The sequence below is a fragment of the Antechinus flavipes genome, chromosome 1, assembly GCF_016432865.1.
Source record: "Antechinus flavipes isolate AdamAnt ecotype Samford, QLD, Australia chromosome 1, AdamAnt_v2, whole genome shotgun sequence".
Taxonomy (NCBI): domain Eukaryota; kingdom Metazoa; phylum Chordata; class Mammalia; order Dasyuromorphia; family Dasyuridae; genus Antechinus; species Antechinus flavipes.
The window spans coordinates 166,334,062-166,351,747 of NC_067398.1; the positions used below are offsets into that span (position 1 = coordinate 166,334,062).

At 34.9% G+C, this 17,686-nt stretch overlaps 1 protein-coding gene across 3 annotated transcripts in view; it reads left to right on the forward strand.

Annotated features, from left to right (window-relative positions):
• RASGRF2 (Ras protein specific guanine nucleotide releasing factor 2) overlaps nucleotides 1–16,722 on the forward strand; it is a 305,151-nt gene extending 288,429 nt beyond the window's left edge. For all 3 annotated transcript variants that reach the window (XM_051992842.1, XM_051992826.1, XM_051992833.1), the window contains exons 23-27: nucleotides 983–1,180; nucleotides 9,796–9,875; nucleotides 11,683–11,803; nucleotides 13,062–13,130; nucleotides 14,470–16,722. In XM_051992842.1, the coding sequence (XP_051848802.1) occupies nucleotides 983–1,180; nucleotides 9,796–9,875; nucleotides 11,683–11,803; nucleotides 13,062–13,130; nucleotides 14,470–14,562 (561 nt within the window). In that variant the 3' untranslated portion in view covers nucleotides 14,563–16,722. The remainder of the gene's footprint in view (nucleotides 1–982; nucleotides 1,181–9,795; nucleotides 9,876–11,682; nucleotides 11,804–13,061; nucleotides 13,131–14,469) is intronic.
• Nucleotides 16,723–17,686: the final 964 nt, after the last annotated feature.

Below are 17,686 nucleotides of genomic sequence, written 5' to 3' on the forward strand. Positions count from 1 at the left end.
GCTAACCCTTGAAGACATTTAAGGAAGCCTTTTAAGGAAAAAAATGTTTAGTGAACAGGAGAGACCTTGGTAGCTACTGTCTCTATCATATCTGGGATTTCCAGAATTGAGCATCATACTCCAAGGATAGCTACTTGGTGCCTGAACTCAGGAAGGCTATATTCCTCAAGTCAAATCCAGCCTCAGACACTTACTAGATAGATGTCCCTTGGCAAATCATTTAAATCTTATCAGTCTCCTTATTTGTAAAATGAGCTGGAAAAAGAAATGGCAGACCTCTCCAGTACCTTTGCTAAGGAAACTCCAAAAGGGGCCATGACAATTTGGACACAACTGAAAGGAATAAACAACAAAGTTCAAGATATAATCTTTTCAGAGAAATGATCACCTCCCACATTCTGAATGTTTTGTTTCTTTTTTCTCTTAATGCATTTTAAGGACAAATCAAATCTTATGACTGCCCTATCACATACAAATTCATACTTAGTTTGTATCTTCTATCAACTGAGAAATCACTCTCCAATGGTACTTTTTAAAAACATGTTACTATGATAATTGAAGTTCAAAATGATGACCTTGATGAACTTCGAGATCTTTTTGGATTGTCAAAAGAATGAAATTGTTTAATATCCAGCTCAATTCAACAATATTAACTGGTCACTTTGTACAAGACACCATGCTGAACAATGGATATGTGATGCTTACTACTTTGGGTGTATGCATATTTTATTCTATTCTAATTCTCTGTCAAGTGGAACTATATGCTATATGATTGACAAAACTATTCCATTCACTGGCCCTTCAATGAGTTCTTCTCTCCACTCTAGAGATGCATGAGATTTCATTAGTTAATTTTTATAGGAAATTTAAATGTCTGCAGAAATTTGTATTGAGACTGATAGTATCAAGACATTTGCCTACTTCTTTTAGTCTGTGTTAAATAATATGTGTGTTTTCGCCAAATGGTTTTCTTTTGTGCTAGATGAGTAACCTTGTGGCCTCCCAGATAATGAATTATGCTGATGTCAGCTCCCGGGCTAATTGCATTGAGAAATGGGTTGCTGTTGCAGATATCTGTCGATGCATGCACAACTACAATGGAGTATTGGAGATCACCTCAGCCTTAAACAGAAGTGCAATCTACAGGCTGAAGAAAACTTGGGCCAAAGTCTCAAAACAGGTGAGAAATTATCAGTTACAAGTATCATTCCAAAGATGATTTTCTCCTTTATAAAAAAAATTTGTTTAATAATAGCTTTTTATTTTGAAAATATATGCAAAGATAGTTTCTAGCATTTACTCTTGCAAAAACTTGAGTTCTGAATTTTTTTCTCTCTCTTCCTCTTTCTCTTTCTCCCTCTCCCCCAGACAGCAAGTAATCCAATATATGTTAAATGTGTGTAATTCTTCTATACATATTTCCACATTTATTATGCTGCTCAAAAAAAGTAGATCAAAAAGGAAAAAACAAATGAGAAATTTAAAAAGCAAATAATAGAAAAGGTGAAAATACTATGATCCACATTCAGTCCCCACAGTCCTCTCTCTGAATGAATATGGCTCTCTCCATCACAAATCTATTGGAATGGACTTAAATCACCTCATTGTTGAAAAGAGCCATGAGGTAACTTTCTCTTAAGAGGTGGAGGCCATTAAACTGAGTGCCAAGATAAATATTGCTAATTAGGAAATCATTTAATAAAATGAGCAGTGCAGTTGCCAAAGTGAAGTGCCCACTTGGACAATTATTGTGTTCTTGACACCAATTAATCTCTCTTTTGTTCATTTTTAAACTAATAATTTTAAGAAAAAAATAATTTAAGCCAAAACATTTATAAAAATATTTGGGAAAGAAAGCCTAACTTGTTTGGATATCAAATTGGAATATTTTTCTACAAATCTATAGTCCAGGTAGGTTTCCAGGAAGTTCACTTTGCTACTGCTAGTTTGGATTTCCCCCCAATTAATAAGGACTTGCTTTCTTTCTTCCTTCCCTCTTCCCCAGGAGAAGGGCAAGGGGTAAGGAGGCAGGAAAGAAAACAAAGCCCTAGGAACAAACATGCATAATCAAGCAAAACAAATTCTCACATTGATAATGTCCAAAAATGTCTCTTACTCTTCTTATCTAGCCCATCCATCCCTTCAACTTAGGAAGATAGGTACCATGTTTCATTGCGAGTCATTTAGAATCATGATCGATCATTCCATTGACCAGAATTCTTGGATGTTTTTATTAAGATTGTTTATTTTTAGTAGTGTTAGTATTACACATTGTTTTCTGGTTCTGCTAGAATCACTTCATTAGTTCAATGTGAGGTTTAAGGGATATTCCAGATCGCGCCACTTTTCTATTTGTATAGATTTCTCTTATGTTTTCCAGTTACAGCAGATGAACTCCCTTCTGCCATTCTCTTTTCTTTCCTAGTGTATCCTTTCCTCTCTTACTTTTTACTCATCTCTGATCTTTCCATCAGGAATATTTGGATGTTCTCTTGTTCATTAAAGTTCCATTTTTTCCATGTAGGATAATACTCATTTTTGTTGGGTAGGTTAATCTCAATTGTAAGCCTTTATCTTTTGCTTTTTGGAATATCACATTGTATGCTCTCTTGCATGCTTTATAGTAGTAGCCAATTATTTTTGTATGATTCCAATTGTTATTGTTCCTTGGTATTTAACTTTTCTTTTCAAATTGCTTTGATCTATAAGCTCTGGATTTTGGTCATGACATTTATAGGACTTCATTTTGAGTTTCCTTGAGGCAGTGACCAATGATCTCTGATTCTAAACTATCTATAGTTTTCTTTCATAATTTCTTGAAATATGATATTCAGGCTCTTTATTTTTTCAGATAGCCCAGTGATTCTTAAATTATCTCTTCTTGATTTATCTTCTATGTCAGTTTTTTAAAATAAGAGATATCTTATTTGGAAAGAGTTCTAAAATTTTTTACTTTGTTTTTATATTTCTCCACTAGAAATTTTTATGTTACTTATGTTAACTTTTGTACCTCTCAAGCTAAACTGCTAATTCTTTTTTCTCTTTTTATTATATATATTTTTTACATTTAAATGTTTTGTTTTTTTATTTATTAAATTTATTCTACTTAAAAATAGAGTTAAAAAAAAAAGAAATGCAAAACAAAATAAAGCAAAGCAAAAAAAGAAGATTGTCATATGCCCAGCAGAATATCAGGGAGAATTCCAAACATATATATATATATATATATATATATATATGTTAGTGGAAGAAATTATATTCATGGATGTCCACTTTTTCTTTACTTCCTTGTAATTATTCTTCTCTGCTGTGCACCTTATTTACTTTATCCTTTTCCCCCTTTCCATTCCCCCACACCCAAGCAAACTACAGTTAAGAAAGATATGTTGATGTATACATATGTAGATACATACATACATATATACACATTCCACATACACACATGTGTCTTTCCTATCCCTGCTGACTCTTTAATTAAGTTCTGCTCCCTAACTTGCTTTATTATTACTTAACCTCCCTTCACCCACGGATCCCTCCATTGTCTTCTTCTCTTACCCTTTGCTTCCCCATCTGTCCATCCCTTCCATCTTATTTCTTTTTTTTTTCTTTTTCTTTTTTTTTTTTTTTTTGCTGAGGCATTTGGGGTTAAGTGACTTGCACAGGATCACAAAGCTAGAAAGTATTAGGTTTCTGAGGTCAGATTTGACCTCAGGTCCTCCTGACTTCAGGGCTGGTGCTCTATCTACCGTGCCACTAAGTTGCCCTTCCCTCTTATTTCTTTATAGATTTTGGAGGATGCTATACCCTTCATGGAATATATGTAATGTTGTCTATTGAACCCATTTCTGATGTGAATAGATTTCCAGAACTGTGAGCCCTCCTACTCCATCTAATGCCTTTGTGTCTTTTCTTCTGCACCTCATTTATATAACATGATTACTATTTTTATCTTAATTCTGCCACTATTTCTTTTGAGCTATCCTATTGTTGATGTGAATCTTAAAGATATACATCTATAAAAAACCATAAAAAATTTGTTCATGTTTAAACAGTTTGTCCATGTTAAATTCCTTAAAATTGACTTTTCATATTGGCTTTTATATGTTAAATTTTCTGTTAAGTTCTGGTTTGGTTGATAGAAAGTCCTGAAAATCTGCAAGTTTATTTAATATCCATTTTTTCTCATTTAAAATTATAGATAATTTTGCTGAATGTGATATTTTGGCCGCAGGCCTAGCTCTTTTAATTCTTAGTTGATATGATTCCAAGACCTGTGGTCTTTTATTGTAATTGTGGATAAGTCTTGTATAATTTTAACTGTAGCTTCAGATTATTTGAATTGTTTTTTCTTGTTTCTTGCAAAACTTTCTCTTTGATCTGGGGTGTTTTAAATTTGGCAATAATATTCCTATGTGTTTTCTACAAAGGATCTCTTTGAGGTGGTAATCAGTGGATTTTTTCCTACTTCTACTTTCCCCTTATGTTCTACAATTTTCTTGGATTATTTCCCTTATTATTGTTCTATTTTTGAAAAGAACTTTTTGGCAGTGCAGTTATTCTTATATTTTCTCTTCTTGATCTGTTCTCCAGATCTGTTATTTTTCTTATAATATGTTTCACATTCTGTCCTATTTTCTTTCTCATTTTTTACAATCTGTTTTGTTATTTCTTGGTCTCATAGCTTTACTGACTTCCCCTTGCCCAGTTCTAATTTTCAAAGAATTATTTTCATTTTTGAGGTTGTACCTCATTTTCTAGTTGGTTAACATTTTTAAAATAATCTTCTTGTTTTTCTTGAATATTTTTTTTTAGTTTTCTGTCAATGTCTCTCATTTGATTTTAAAATTCTTTTTTGAGTTCTATAAATTCTCTCTGGGCAGGGAGCCATTTCATATTACTCTTTGGAGTAGAAACTTTTTCTTTACTAAAACTACCTCCTCTGTAGATGAATCCTGGTCTTCCCTGTTCCCATAATATGTTTCAGTGGTGGAGTTCTTTATTCTTTGCTGGGTTCATTTATTTTTTTAAATAAGTATTAGTGTAAGAACCTCTAATTGTGGTGTGGAGTGGGAGGAGGGAGATGGTGCCTCAAGCTTCTCTTCAGCTCTCCCCTCTGACCAGGAATCCCAAGCCAAGACTTCTGTCTTCCTGCAAGTACCCAAAGCCAGCAGCATCCCTGCCCTCTTGCCTCTGCACTCATCAGGTGCTGGTTCTCTCTCACCCAGGGCAGCATCTCAGCAGCACAGCTGGGCCGATCATTTCTAATCAGCGAGGTCCTAGACTCAGACAATCCCAGAAATGAAAGTCTCTGTGGTTCCTGAGGAAGCTCCAGCCACACCCAGCTAGCCTGAGGGGATCCCCAGTTAAAGTTTCTGCAGATTTAACCCAGAGGTGTTTGCAATTCCCACAGATTACTCTCCAGCTCCTGCAGGGTCTTTTCAAATCTTCTGTTGTATCTAGAGAATTCCTGTTCTGTCCCAGGTCTTCTTGATTTTTCTTTAGTCTATGAAAGCCCCATGGCTCAAATTTGTTTTATTTGTGGAAGAAATCAATCAAGAGAGCTTGAAATTGACCAATCTACTCTACCATCTCCCTAAAATCCTCTCTTCTCTCTTTTCAAATCTCTCTTCTTTAGCTTTCATTTCTTTATTTCTTTCCTCAATCTCTCTCATATTGATACAATTTTAAAATCTGTTTTTGACATTTACATTATATCTTCTAAGAATTCAAAATGATCTTGTAGACAATCTTTATTTTTCTTTAAGGATATTCATAGGTATTTTGGAGTTATTTCTCTGTTGAGTTTTTGTATTGGACATCATAGGCTTTAAAAAACCCTCACAAGAACTCTTTCTTTATTATTTGTTAAACCTTTTTATTTTCAAAATATATGTATAGTTTTCAACATTCACTCTTGCAAAATCTTGAGTTCCAAATTTTTTCTCCCTCCCTTCTCCTCATTCTCTCCCAGGTGGCAAGTTATCTAATATATGTTAAATATGTGTAATTCTTCTATACATATTTCCACAATTATCATGCTGCACAAGAAAAATCAGATTAAAAAGGAAAAAAATAGAAAGGAAACAAAAAGCAAGCAAGCAACAACAAAATAAGTGAAAATACTATGTTATGATCCACAATCAGTCCCCACAATCCTCTCTTTAGGTGCAGATAGCTTTCTCCATCACAGATCTATTGGAACTGGCCTGAATCACCTCAGTGAAAAACAATTCATTCTTTCATTGGTCAGTAGCTGCTTGCCTGGCTGGAAGCTTTAAGGACTATCTATGACCTTGGCCCCTTTAGGAAACTCTTTTATTATTGGCCTGACTGGATGGAGAATGAAGACTTGATCAACTCTGAACTACTGGACTCAGATCTATTCTGAAACTACAATCCTGGCTCACCTCTTTTCCATTGTTTTTGCCCTGCCCTGGTTACTTGTCTATAGATTGTAGAAAGATATATATAGAAAGATAACCTACTAAAGTATCTTCTATTTCTCAGTCACTACTAGGTCCTGTATTCTTTTCAGATCATTGTTGGAACAACTATGGGAGAAACGGGATATTCCACCATCTTCATTAATTTTCCTCCAATCTAGTTCTTTATTAACAAACACAATGAAGTAAAAAAAAAAATCCAAGCCAGCAGCAGTACATCTCACTTTCTCTTAAATCTAAGGTTAGAATACTCCAAGGGGAAAGAGTAAATGTCATTGAGTAGGTAGAGATTGTCTCAGTTTTTCCCTCTTTTACTGTCTCATGGTTTTGCTAGTCTGATCCTCATAATTGCTTTTTAAAGATTATTTTCATCCCCTTTTTTTCTATCTCTTATTTCTCAGTCTTTTTTTAAAGAATATTTTTAAACTTTGCCATTACAATGATTAATTTTATTTTAAAATATAATATTTAAAGTAACATTTCCCCAATTAAATGTAAAAAACAATTTTAATGTTTATTCCTTTTTTAAAATTTTGAGCTCCAAATTCTATCCCTCCCTTCCTTCCCTCCTTCTTCCATGAAACAGTAAGAAATCTGATAGATTATACTAGTACAATAATGTAAAACATTTCCATATTAGTTATTTTGTGCAAGAAGACTAGAACAAAAAAAGATGAAAGTAAAAAATAGTGTGCTTCAGTCTGTATTCAGACAACATCAGTTCTTTCCCTGGATGGGGATAACATTTTGCATTATGAGATGGGATTTTCTTGAATCATGTTTTGCTGAGAATAGCTAAGTAATTCATAGTTCTTCATCATACAATATTGCTGTCACTGTGTATAATATTCTCATGATTCTGCTCATTTCACTCTGTAGCAATACATGTAAATCTTCACAGATTTTTCTGAAATCATCCTGCTTGTCATTTCTTATAATATTGTACTCCATTACAATCCTATATCACAACTTGTTCAACTACTCCCATATTGGTGGACATCCCCTCAATTTTTAATTCTTGACTACCACAAAAAAGAGTGGATATCAATGTTTTTGTTCATGCACATCCTTTTCCTATTAAAAAGAATCTTGAGAAGATGAGCAATGGTATGGCTGGATCAAAGGATATGCACAGTTTTATAGCCCTTTAAGCATAGTTGAAAATAGTACAATTTATTTTAATAAATATTTGGTGAACACTTTCCATGTGAAAGGAACTGTGGGGAAATAAAAATAAATATACACATAAAATATATGTACATACATATCTAATATACATATGTATACCTATATTATATATTTGTGTGTATATATATATACATGTATTGCATTGTTAGTAAGACATGTTCTGAACTTCATGAAATTTGCCATATTGTTGACTTAAACTATGACCGATATGTGAATACATGAAATTCTGAAGTATATATAAATTCACAAAGAATGCATGTGCTAGGTGCTAGGAATAGACATATCATGATTGAAACTATCCTATTTACCTAGAACTTACATTCTTAGAGGAGAGACATCAAGGACTTATATAAGTTTAGAATAAATCTAAAGACAATAAGTAAAGATGGTTTGAGAGGGAGGCACTAGCAGCTGATGTGAGCAAAGGCTTCCTGCAGAAGGTGGTAACTGAGCTGAGCCTTGAAGGAAGAAGCTAATTCTTTTAGGCAGAAGTGGCTCAAGAATGTTTCTGGTGATGAAGAAGGAGAACCTGACAAAATCAAATTCTATCAACTACTACCGTGAAGGTGCCTGGGAAGATAAAGAGAAATTGGACATGGGCCCTGCCCTCCTAATGAGAACATTATTGAATACATTGTTCTAAAATTTTGAAGATACTGCTGACAAATTTGGTCATTAAATAAAACAAGCAATGGTTCATTAGCGGACTTGGTATGTACCCTCAGCTGCCACTGACAGAGACTGGGCTCTGGACCAATTTATCAGGATTTCCAAATGGAATGGGTTTATATCAGTTCAAAGAAATTTCTTTTAGCTATTGTTGTAAAACATAGACAAAAATCCTTTCTTAAATCAGATGCCATAATTATAGAAATATCCAATAGTTTATAGTTCACTGATGAATATAAGTGATCATGGGGCAACTGGATGGCACATTGGGTAGAGCACTGGGTTAGGAAAACTCATGTTTGTGAGTTCAAATATGGCTTCAGACACTAGCTGTGTGACCCTGAGCAAATCACTTAATCCTGTTAACATAAGTTTCCTCATCTGTAAAAATGAGCTAGAGAAGGAAATGGGAAACCACTCTATGATCTTTGCCAAGAAAATCCTAAATGGGATCACAAAAAGTCAGACATGACTGAAAACAGATAAACTACAATTTAAATAATCACAATTATGAAATAATTTGGTCTGTATTCAACAAATAGGAAACAGCTATTATGTGCTGGGCACTTGGGATACAAAAATGGATGATAGGCGTATAGGTCTTGCTCTTCAGGAGCTTATAAGGGAGAAAAGAATTACTGTATTTCCTAGGCTAGTATAATAGCAAACTAGTAGGATTTGCTGCTGAGGCCTCTTTCAGGAGTAGCTGTGCTGCAAATGGTACATCTTGAAAAGCCTGCTGAACTGTGTATTTGAAAGATTTAAGTTCAAATTCTGACTCAGATGCTTAATAACTCCATGGCAAGTTATTTGATCTATGTTTATGCCTCAGTTTCCTATAAAAGGTAGGGTCTGCATTCATTATCATCTTTTTTGTTATTATTTTATCTAATTTAGTCACATCCAACTCTTTGTGATTCCATTTGAGGTTTTCTTGGTAGAAGTACTGGAATGGTTTGTCCATTTCCTTCTCCAGCTCATTTTACAGATAAGGAAACTGAGGCAAATAGGGTTAAGTGACTTGTCCAGCATTATATAGCTATTAAATGTCTAAGGCCAGATTTGACCCCAAATCCTCCTGATTCCAGGCCTGGCACACTATCCACTGTGCCATCTTTGTGCCCCATTAGTCCCTTTAATCTCTAAATCCATGAACCTATGACTTCTCAGGTACTTCAAAGCTCTGAATCCCATGTTCTCTCCAGAACTCTTTAAAGCACTTCAACTCATCAACCAAACAAATTTCCTGTGTTAAAATTGAATTTCCTACCCCTTCCTCTTTCTCTTTAAGGTAACTGTCCCTTGGTATTCTTTTGTATCCATGTGGAGTGAATAATACTACACTGTGGCTTATGTTTTTGTTGTTCATGGTTCCACTACCCAATGTCTGCTTCTTTGCAGAATAATTTTCTGTGCTTTCTGTCATTTGGCAACTGATGTTCTGAAAGTAACTGCTGCAGAAGGATTTATGGGGTGTTAATATTTTTCTTTCTAGACAAAAGCTCTTATGGACAAACTTCAGAAGATTGTATCTTCAGAAGGAAGATTTAAAAATCTCAGAGAAACACTCAAAAAGTATGTTTTCTTAATCAGTAAAATTATCCACAGAGTGCAGAAACACATCACATATTAAGAATGAGAGCTGGTTTTAATTTTGCTTTCAAAATGATTGTTAAAAATAACTTTATGTGGTTTTCAGTGAAAACAATCTAGCTCAGTGGAATTTGTTTTTTAGTCCACAGATTTAAAGTTTCATCGAATCAATACCAGGTTTCTTTTTATATTTCCTGCATGTATAATCAATGACAAGTATTTTAATAAGTAACTTATATGCCAGGTATTGTGTCATGTCCTTGGTGATTCAGAGACAAAAATTTAGCATTCTTTGCCCTCAAGAAGCTTATATTCTATTGAAAGAGACAACATTTATATATGAAACTGTACAAAATATGACAAATAAACACAATTAGGGGAAGGGGAACAGCTTCCAGTTGCTGTTATTCTCCTTCCCCTAATTAACCCTAATTAAGGTTTTACTTAATGCCAAAAGACTCCCATTAGTTGAGTTTTGAAGGAAATAGGCTTTGAAAGAGGAAGAGGTTGGGGTTGGGTGGAATATTGCATTTTAGTTATAAGGGGTCAGCCAGAGCAAGAAATCTTGTGAAGAATCCCAAGAAAAAAAAATCTGCTGAATTAGGATTGGAAGACTGGAAAGGTAGTTTTGAACTATTGGAGTTGAGGTAATTGAACTATTGAGTAAAGGTAAGATGGCCAAACATTAATAAATGAGAAAACTGAGGCTTGGGAAAATTAAGATTTGGCCAAGGTCTTAGAGTTAGTAACCAAACACAGGACTATTTGATGACTCTGGAATAATATCAGAAGTAAGAAATGAGAGGCAGCATGTTATAGTGAATAGAAAGCTGACTTCCTGGCTAAGAAGCCTTGGGTCAGAGTCTTGCATCTGACATCTACTGTCTGTGGGACCTTAGCCAAGTCAATTAGGATTATAAATTCCTAAGATTATAAATTGCAGAGAAGATGGTAACCTGCATTGGTAGAGGGAGTTAATTCACCTGGGACATCTCTCCAGCAATAAAATCTCTCCATTTAAAAAAGAGAAATTAATAAAAGAATTATTAATAAAAGAAAATCCTAGTGTTAGAGATTAAGTGAGATTGTCCCCTAAAGAACATAAAGAAAGTAAATTCTGACCAAAGATGGAGCACTAGGTCTCTGTATCATCTAAAGAGCATTTAAATAATCATTGAAAGAGGAGGGAACCAAACAAACAAACATGTGGCCTGTGATGCTTTTCTTGCTGAATCCCTTAGAGCTGCTGATTTTTCTATAAGAAGGAGTGAGCCAGATCTAGACTTACACAACTTTCAGAGAGTTTCCTTAAATGAAGGTGGCTCAGTAGAAGGATAGGCTCAAGTCAGAAATACCTAGTTTGAATTCTGCCTCTGATATTTATCAGTTGTGCAACTATGGAGAAATCACTTAAGGTCTCTCTACATTTTAGATTTTTCATCTATAAAATAGGCATGAAACCTGTAGTATTTTTTCCAGTTACTTTTATTTTTTTCAATGGTAGACAAAGATAATTTTCAACATTCACCTTTGCAAAACCTTGTTTTCCAAATATTTCTCCCTCTGTCCCTTAGCGCCCTCCAAGACAGCAAGCAATCTGCTCTAACACCTATAGTATTTAAATTACAGAGTTGTTATGAAAAGCAAATGGGAATGTATATGGAGTGTTCTACAAGCTTTAAAATGATATATACATGTTTATTATCATGAAAAATACTCATTTTGTTGACTATAGAATAAAATTAATGTGCTAGATAACTAATAGTGACATATCTCCTTCTGCCCCCAGCAATTGTAACCCGCCTGCAGTCCCTTACCTTGGAATGTATCTAACTGATCTGGCGTTTATTGAAGAAGGAACACCAAACTTTACTGAGGAAGGCCTTGTGAATTTTTCAAAAATGAGAATGGTAAGCGACTGACTTTAAAAAATAAATTTCATATATGACTTCTTAGTACATTAAAAAAGCACTTTTACTAACACAGAATTTCTGAGTAGAGTTCATAATATATTAAATGAAAGTTGAAAATAGTGAAAATACTATTTGTATTTGGTTTCTGGGATGATAGAAACCTGAGTATCTTCAGACTGGTTTCATTTGCTGAAGGAATTATAAAGAATTAGACAGTGACACTCAAACTAGTGGTTTGTTTTTTATTCATGTCAGAGATGGCCAACTCTTTATGACCCCATTTGGGGTTTTCTTGGCAAAGATGTTGGAATAATTTACAATTTCCTTCTCCAGCTCATTTTACAGATAGGGAAACTGAGGCAATCAGAGTGAATGACTGGCTTAGAGTCCCACAACTAATAGGTATCTGAAGCCAAATTTCAAATCAGAAAGATGAGTCTTATGGACTCCATGCCCAGAACTTTATGCACCATGTTGTCACCCAGTGTCCAAGCTAGTAATCTATGGAAATGAAAACCCAATATTAACTGTCCTCTGGACATATGTGCCTTCACATGGAGATGGCAATGGAGTTTAGTGTAAGTATTGACAGTAGTGGTTCATCTGGAAAAGCAGAAAGGATAAGTGTAGCCTTCTAGCTTCCTTCTGTGTATGTACATGTATGTATGTACACATATATTCATGTGTGTAATGTATATATATATATATATATCTGTGTGTAATACACATAATATTTGTATGTATGTATACACATACACACATATATATATATACACACATACCTATTTATTTTATTGACTTTGGAAGATTTCAAAGACTCTTTGTTTAAGCTCCCATCTTTCTTTTGCCTTTTCTGTTATCCAGTATTCTCTTAGATCTCTTCAAATCCCAAGTTAGAAATATAGACAGATACAATGCTTTTTAAATGAAAAAACGGAAGAAGATAGAAATGAAAACAAGGAATATATAAAGCTACATATCTCTATATTCAGACTCAGAGTTTGCTGTTTTTCAGGCTTCCTTTCTGTATGTGCTAGCTACTGCCCTGAGACAGATGCCATACAATGATGCTGAAGGGATATAGATCAGTAAAGAAGAAAACAAGGGGCATAGACAGCAAAAGGACTATAAGATCATCATCTTGCTAGATTCAAAACTGATTCTCTAGAAAAACAGCCACAAACAAAGGATTTTTCCCCTGCATAATTTGTAGAGAGTAAAATATAAAGTTCCTTTACTTTTATTTCTTTGCTAGATCTCACACATTATCAGGGAGATACGCCAATTCCAGCAGACTTCCTACAGGATAGATCACCAGCCAAAGGTAATATGATCCTGCCATATGTGTTATGCTCATTGGAGAAACTGTGATTAAAGCTAGACCCCAGCTCCAGAAGATCTTGACTGACCTGTGTGCTTCATGATGACAGATCCCAGGAGATATTCTGCGAGGTGGCAAAAAATTGCATTCCTCATGGCTTCTGTATATTGGATGTCACCTTATACCTATATCAATATAGTGTTCTTTCTCAAACACCTGAAGTAGAAATGTCATCATATTTAGCCCACACATGCATTTTATATATTTGCCTCAAAATCCATCCATCCTAGCAAAGTATTTATCTTTTTATTATGTTTTATATTATGTAGAAATGAAACTACTTTAGAAATATTTCATTTCACACCTTGGCTATGTGACATTTTAAAAATCTAGAGATATACTTTTTGGATAATTAGTCATTTGATTAATCATGCTAATATATAATTTATAAAAGGATTAGTAGTACTCTCAACTGCCAAAAATCTCTCATGGAATCCACTCAGCATTTATATGCCATTAGGGTGGAAATCAACCCTAATCGGTATCTGGGATTCAGATTCTGATCACTCAGTCTTGATCTGTCTAAGGTAATATAGACCAGTGGTTCTTAGACTTTTGTACTCAGTATCCCTTTATACTAATAAAAATTATTGATGATTTGTCCAAAAAGTTTTTATGTGAGTTTTACATTTGTAGATATTTATTGTATTAGAAATAAAAAGTAATTTTAAATTTGTAGACCCTCTGAAGGGGTTTCAGAGACCCCCAGGATTCTCTGGAGGTACTTTGAGAATCACTGATCTAGACAAGAGGGAGAATCCACTTTTACTCAGAACTGAATGAGTAAAACACAATGGGCTAGAATCCATCAATTCACTTAAATTAATATTTCTTTACCTTTTCAATAGATTTGAGATTTCCCTCTCATTATCAACCATATATTTCCAAGATTGCCTGAGTAACATACAGATATTGATTTCTGAATGAGGAGATAGAAAAGGGGAATAACCTTGGTCCTAATACAGAAGAGAAATTATTTCATAGCTAGTTAGCTTTCAGATTTTGACCAAAAGGAATAAAAGTGCAAATTAAAGGATTTTTACTGGGAAAGAATCAAATATAGACAAAATCTCAAGGAGTTTACATTCTATTGAAGATAGAATATAAAAAAGAATAAGAAAATGGAGAGAGGAAAAGGAGAATAATTGCAAAGGGCTAAGAGGCTGCTAAGGTCAAGTTCAGAAAGTAAGTAAATTTTGACAAAATTCTAGACTTTAGAATAAAATTTGGTTTCTCCAAGTAGTTGAGTAAATGCATTCTGGGTTTCCCTTCCTCACTACAGGTCACTCAATACTTGCTGGACAAAACTCTCATCATAGATGAGGATACACTATATGAGCTGTCACTAAAGATTGAACCTCGACTCCCTGCTTGAAGAGCTAGCTTTGCCCCTGAATCTACAGAGATCATCCATGTGAAGAGACCAAACTGTGCCTGCCATGCCTGCACAATGGGTGGGGAAGGGATGAGATTTCAAGCTCCATTCTCCTCTGACAAAAACTGGGGCTCCCAGAAATTGTCTCAAGCCAGGAGAACAGAGCTGTTTAGGGTGCAAGCCAATGCTTCAGACTTGGGCAGGAGGTTGGCAAAGTTCTTACTTTCAAAGCTAGAACAGTATTTGCCTTTTAAAAGAAGGCCTGAATAGAGAAAGAAGGCCTTCGTCACGCTGAGTGGCGGGTGCTAATTTCATGGAGGTAATCAAGGAGGCAAATCTGACTGCCATGTTCCATTAAGAATATGTAAGCAGAAAAAGAGAAAGAGATGTTTCTCTGGCATGTTATTTCACAGGGAACATCTACTAACTCAACCTTAGGTATATATGCTTTCATTACATTCACTTTCAAATCAGTAAGAACTTCACAGAAAATTGTAATCACCTTAGATGGGAGCTGCCCAGCCCCTAAACTGTTTCCGTTTTATAGCATGTGCACTGTTTCAAATGTATGGATCAATATTTATATTTAAGTAATCTAATGTTCTGAATTCATCTTTTCAGTCTTTGGGCAGCTGTACAGGAAAATAAAGGTGGGGGTGAGGAGCACAGGGGACAAAAGATGAAATAAACTTGACTTTATAGATGTTGTCCTTAGACCCACAGAATTGCTTCTAGTACAAGTCCGAAGCCCAGTTTATTTCTTGGGATCCACTCTCTGTTAGAGTGGCAGGTTCCAGATTGCTAAAAAAGCAAGGGATTGTCCCAAGTCTCAGTCATCTGCTTGACTTCTCCAGGATCAGGTGCTCTGCATGCTGGCTGATTCTATTGTCAGCTCGGACACCTGCTCTTGACTACTGTTACCCTGAAATCTCTTCTTTTCCATTTTTCCTCTCATAACCCCATTGGGGGAGCTGCTAATCAAGCCTGAAAGGCAATAAGTTCCTACAAGAAGACTGCAGGAATGGTGTGTTAAAACTTTTAAAAGCAAGTATTTGCTTTAAAAAAAACATTGTCTCTGCTTAACATTCACTCTGCTTGTTTTTTGTATTTCTACTCTAGTAATGTGGGATTTGCTCTGGTAATGACCCTTTTTGTTTTTAAAGGCAATTGATTATGAGCATCTATAACCAGAAAAGTATTTTTGAATAATGTTTTAAAAGTCCCGTGCTACCACGTGGTAGCAGGTGAAATCCCCTGCAACATTTCTAGTCTTCTTCCAGGGAGAACAGGTCTCATCTGGCATCCCTGTTGCCCTTAGGAAAACTGATAGAGGTTATACTTAAGCTTACTTTTCCCAAAACTAGCTGATAAGCTAGTGAAGAAATAAGACTTTGTTATTGTTTACCTCCATTCTTTTCTTAGGAAGACTGCTGTTGAATTTAATTCCAAAGGAAAAGAAAGAAAGAGAGAAAGATATTGTTATACTAGCCCTTTGCATCTGAGGTATCTCTAAAAGTCATGAAGCTTATTAATGCTGACAATGAAGAATTGATCTTTCAGGCTTGACTTTTTCCTCTTTATTTGCACTTTAATTATGTTGCTAGAGCTAACAGCTGTCCAATAAATTCCACTCATAGTCTCTTAAGACCTGTGGAAGGGCTAACATTGAAGGTGCACCTTTTGTGGCAGTGAATATCAACATGTTTTCTGTACCTCAAGGGGGCCATCTCTGTAAATAACTGCATAACAAAACATGAAATAAGTACTAGCAACTTAATTTAAAATCTTTGAAGACCTTTCCAGAAGCATCTTCAGTAGTTCTGAATTAACAAGCACGATAATATTATATCTGAGAAGGGTCATTTAGAGATGTTATTTTTCTTTTAAGAAAAAAAATTGCTTGTCCTTTATAGTATGAAATAAGAGGCTAATGCATCCTGATGCATGATAAGAAGCATGGGTTCTTTGGATCACAATAATATGCAACTGTATAGTTCATTTATCAATTGTGCATAATGCAGAACTTGAAATTAACAACTGTCAACTGTATACAGTACCACAAAGTCTGCAGTGGACAAAGAAAAAAAAAGTAAATTGTCCTTTTTTTGATTAGAAGCCTACTCTTGCTACGAGAGAGAGAGAGAGAGAGAGAGAGAGAGAGAGAGAGAGAGAGAGAGAGAGAGAGAGAGAGAGAGAAGAGAGAGAGAGAGAGAGAGAGAGAGAGAGAAAGAAAATAAGAACTGAGTAAATGTAAAATGAGATATCATCTAGTCACTGGCTAAATAATGCAATAGGAGAATAGACTGTAAGCTGTCAGTTCTGCCCCATAGTGTCAGAGAGCCTTCAACAGTGAAGGAAGAGCCGACTGTGCATCCATCACATTTTTTCACACATCCATCTGAATTGCAGATTTGGACACATTTTATTTATGTCTATACACACTCTTTATAACCACATTAAATAAATATTATTAGAGAAAAATAGGCACCAGGAGTCTTTTAAGTGGTCATTTCTATTCTTCCCACCCTACCAAAGCAGGTGGAAAGAATTCAGTGATTGAATAGCTACTTTCAAAAAGCTTTCTTTATAGCTTCTACTGAATCTGCACAGTCCAGGCTGGTACCATTGCTGACCACATTCCCTCCTCCATGTTTGGTTTACAGCCACTAGCCCAGGGGTTCTTAACCTTTTCTTGTATCATGGATCCTTATGATAGTCTGGTGAAGCCCTTGAAGAATTATGTTTTTAAATTTATAAAATACAAAGGGAAACAATTATATTGAAATAGTTACAAAATTTTGTTTCTATATTCCTGTTCCAGTAAAATGTACAAGAGCTGTATAAGGTCATAAATGGGGTACAATGTCATACTCATATACTTAGTTATATGCCTCTTGCTATTTGCTCTACATTCAAACAAGAGAGTTATTGTAAGTGATCTGAAAAAGAAAAATGTCCTTAGTTAAGTTCCTGAAGGTTTTCTTTCCTATTTTTAAGCCAACTGAAAGAAACATGTAAAAAAAGTTTTAGAATGGTTTCATTATATTATCAAACTAGGACAGTCTCGTTGTGCATTGTCAAACTTTGTAGGCCATGAGATATATTGACCCTTATCCCCACTAAA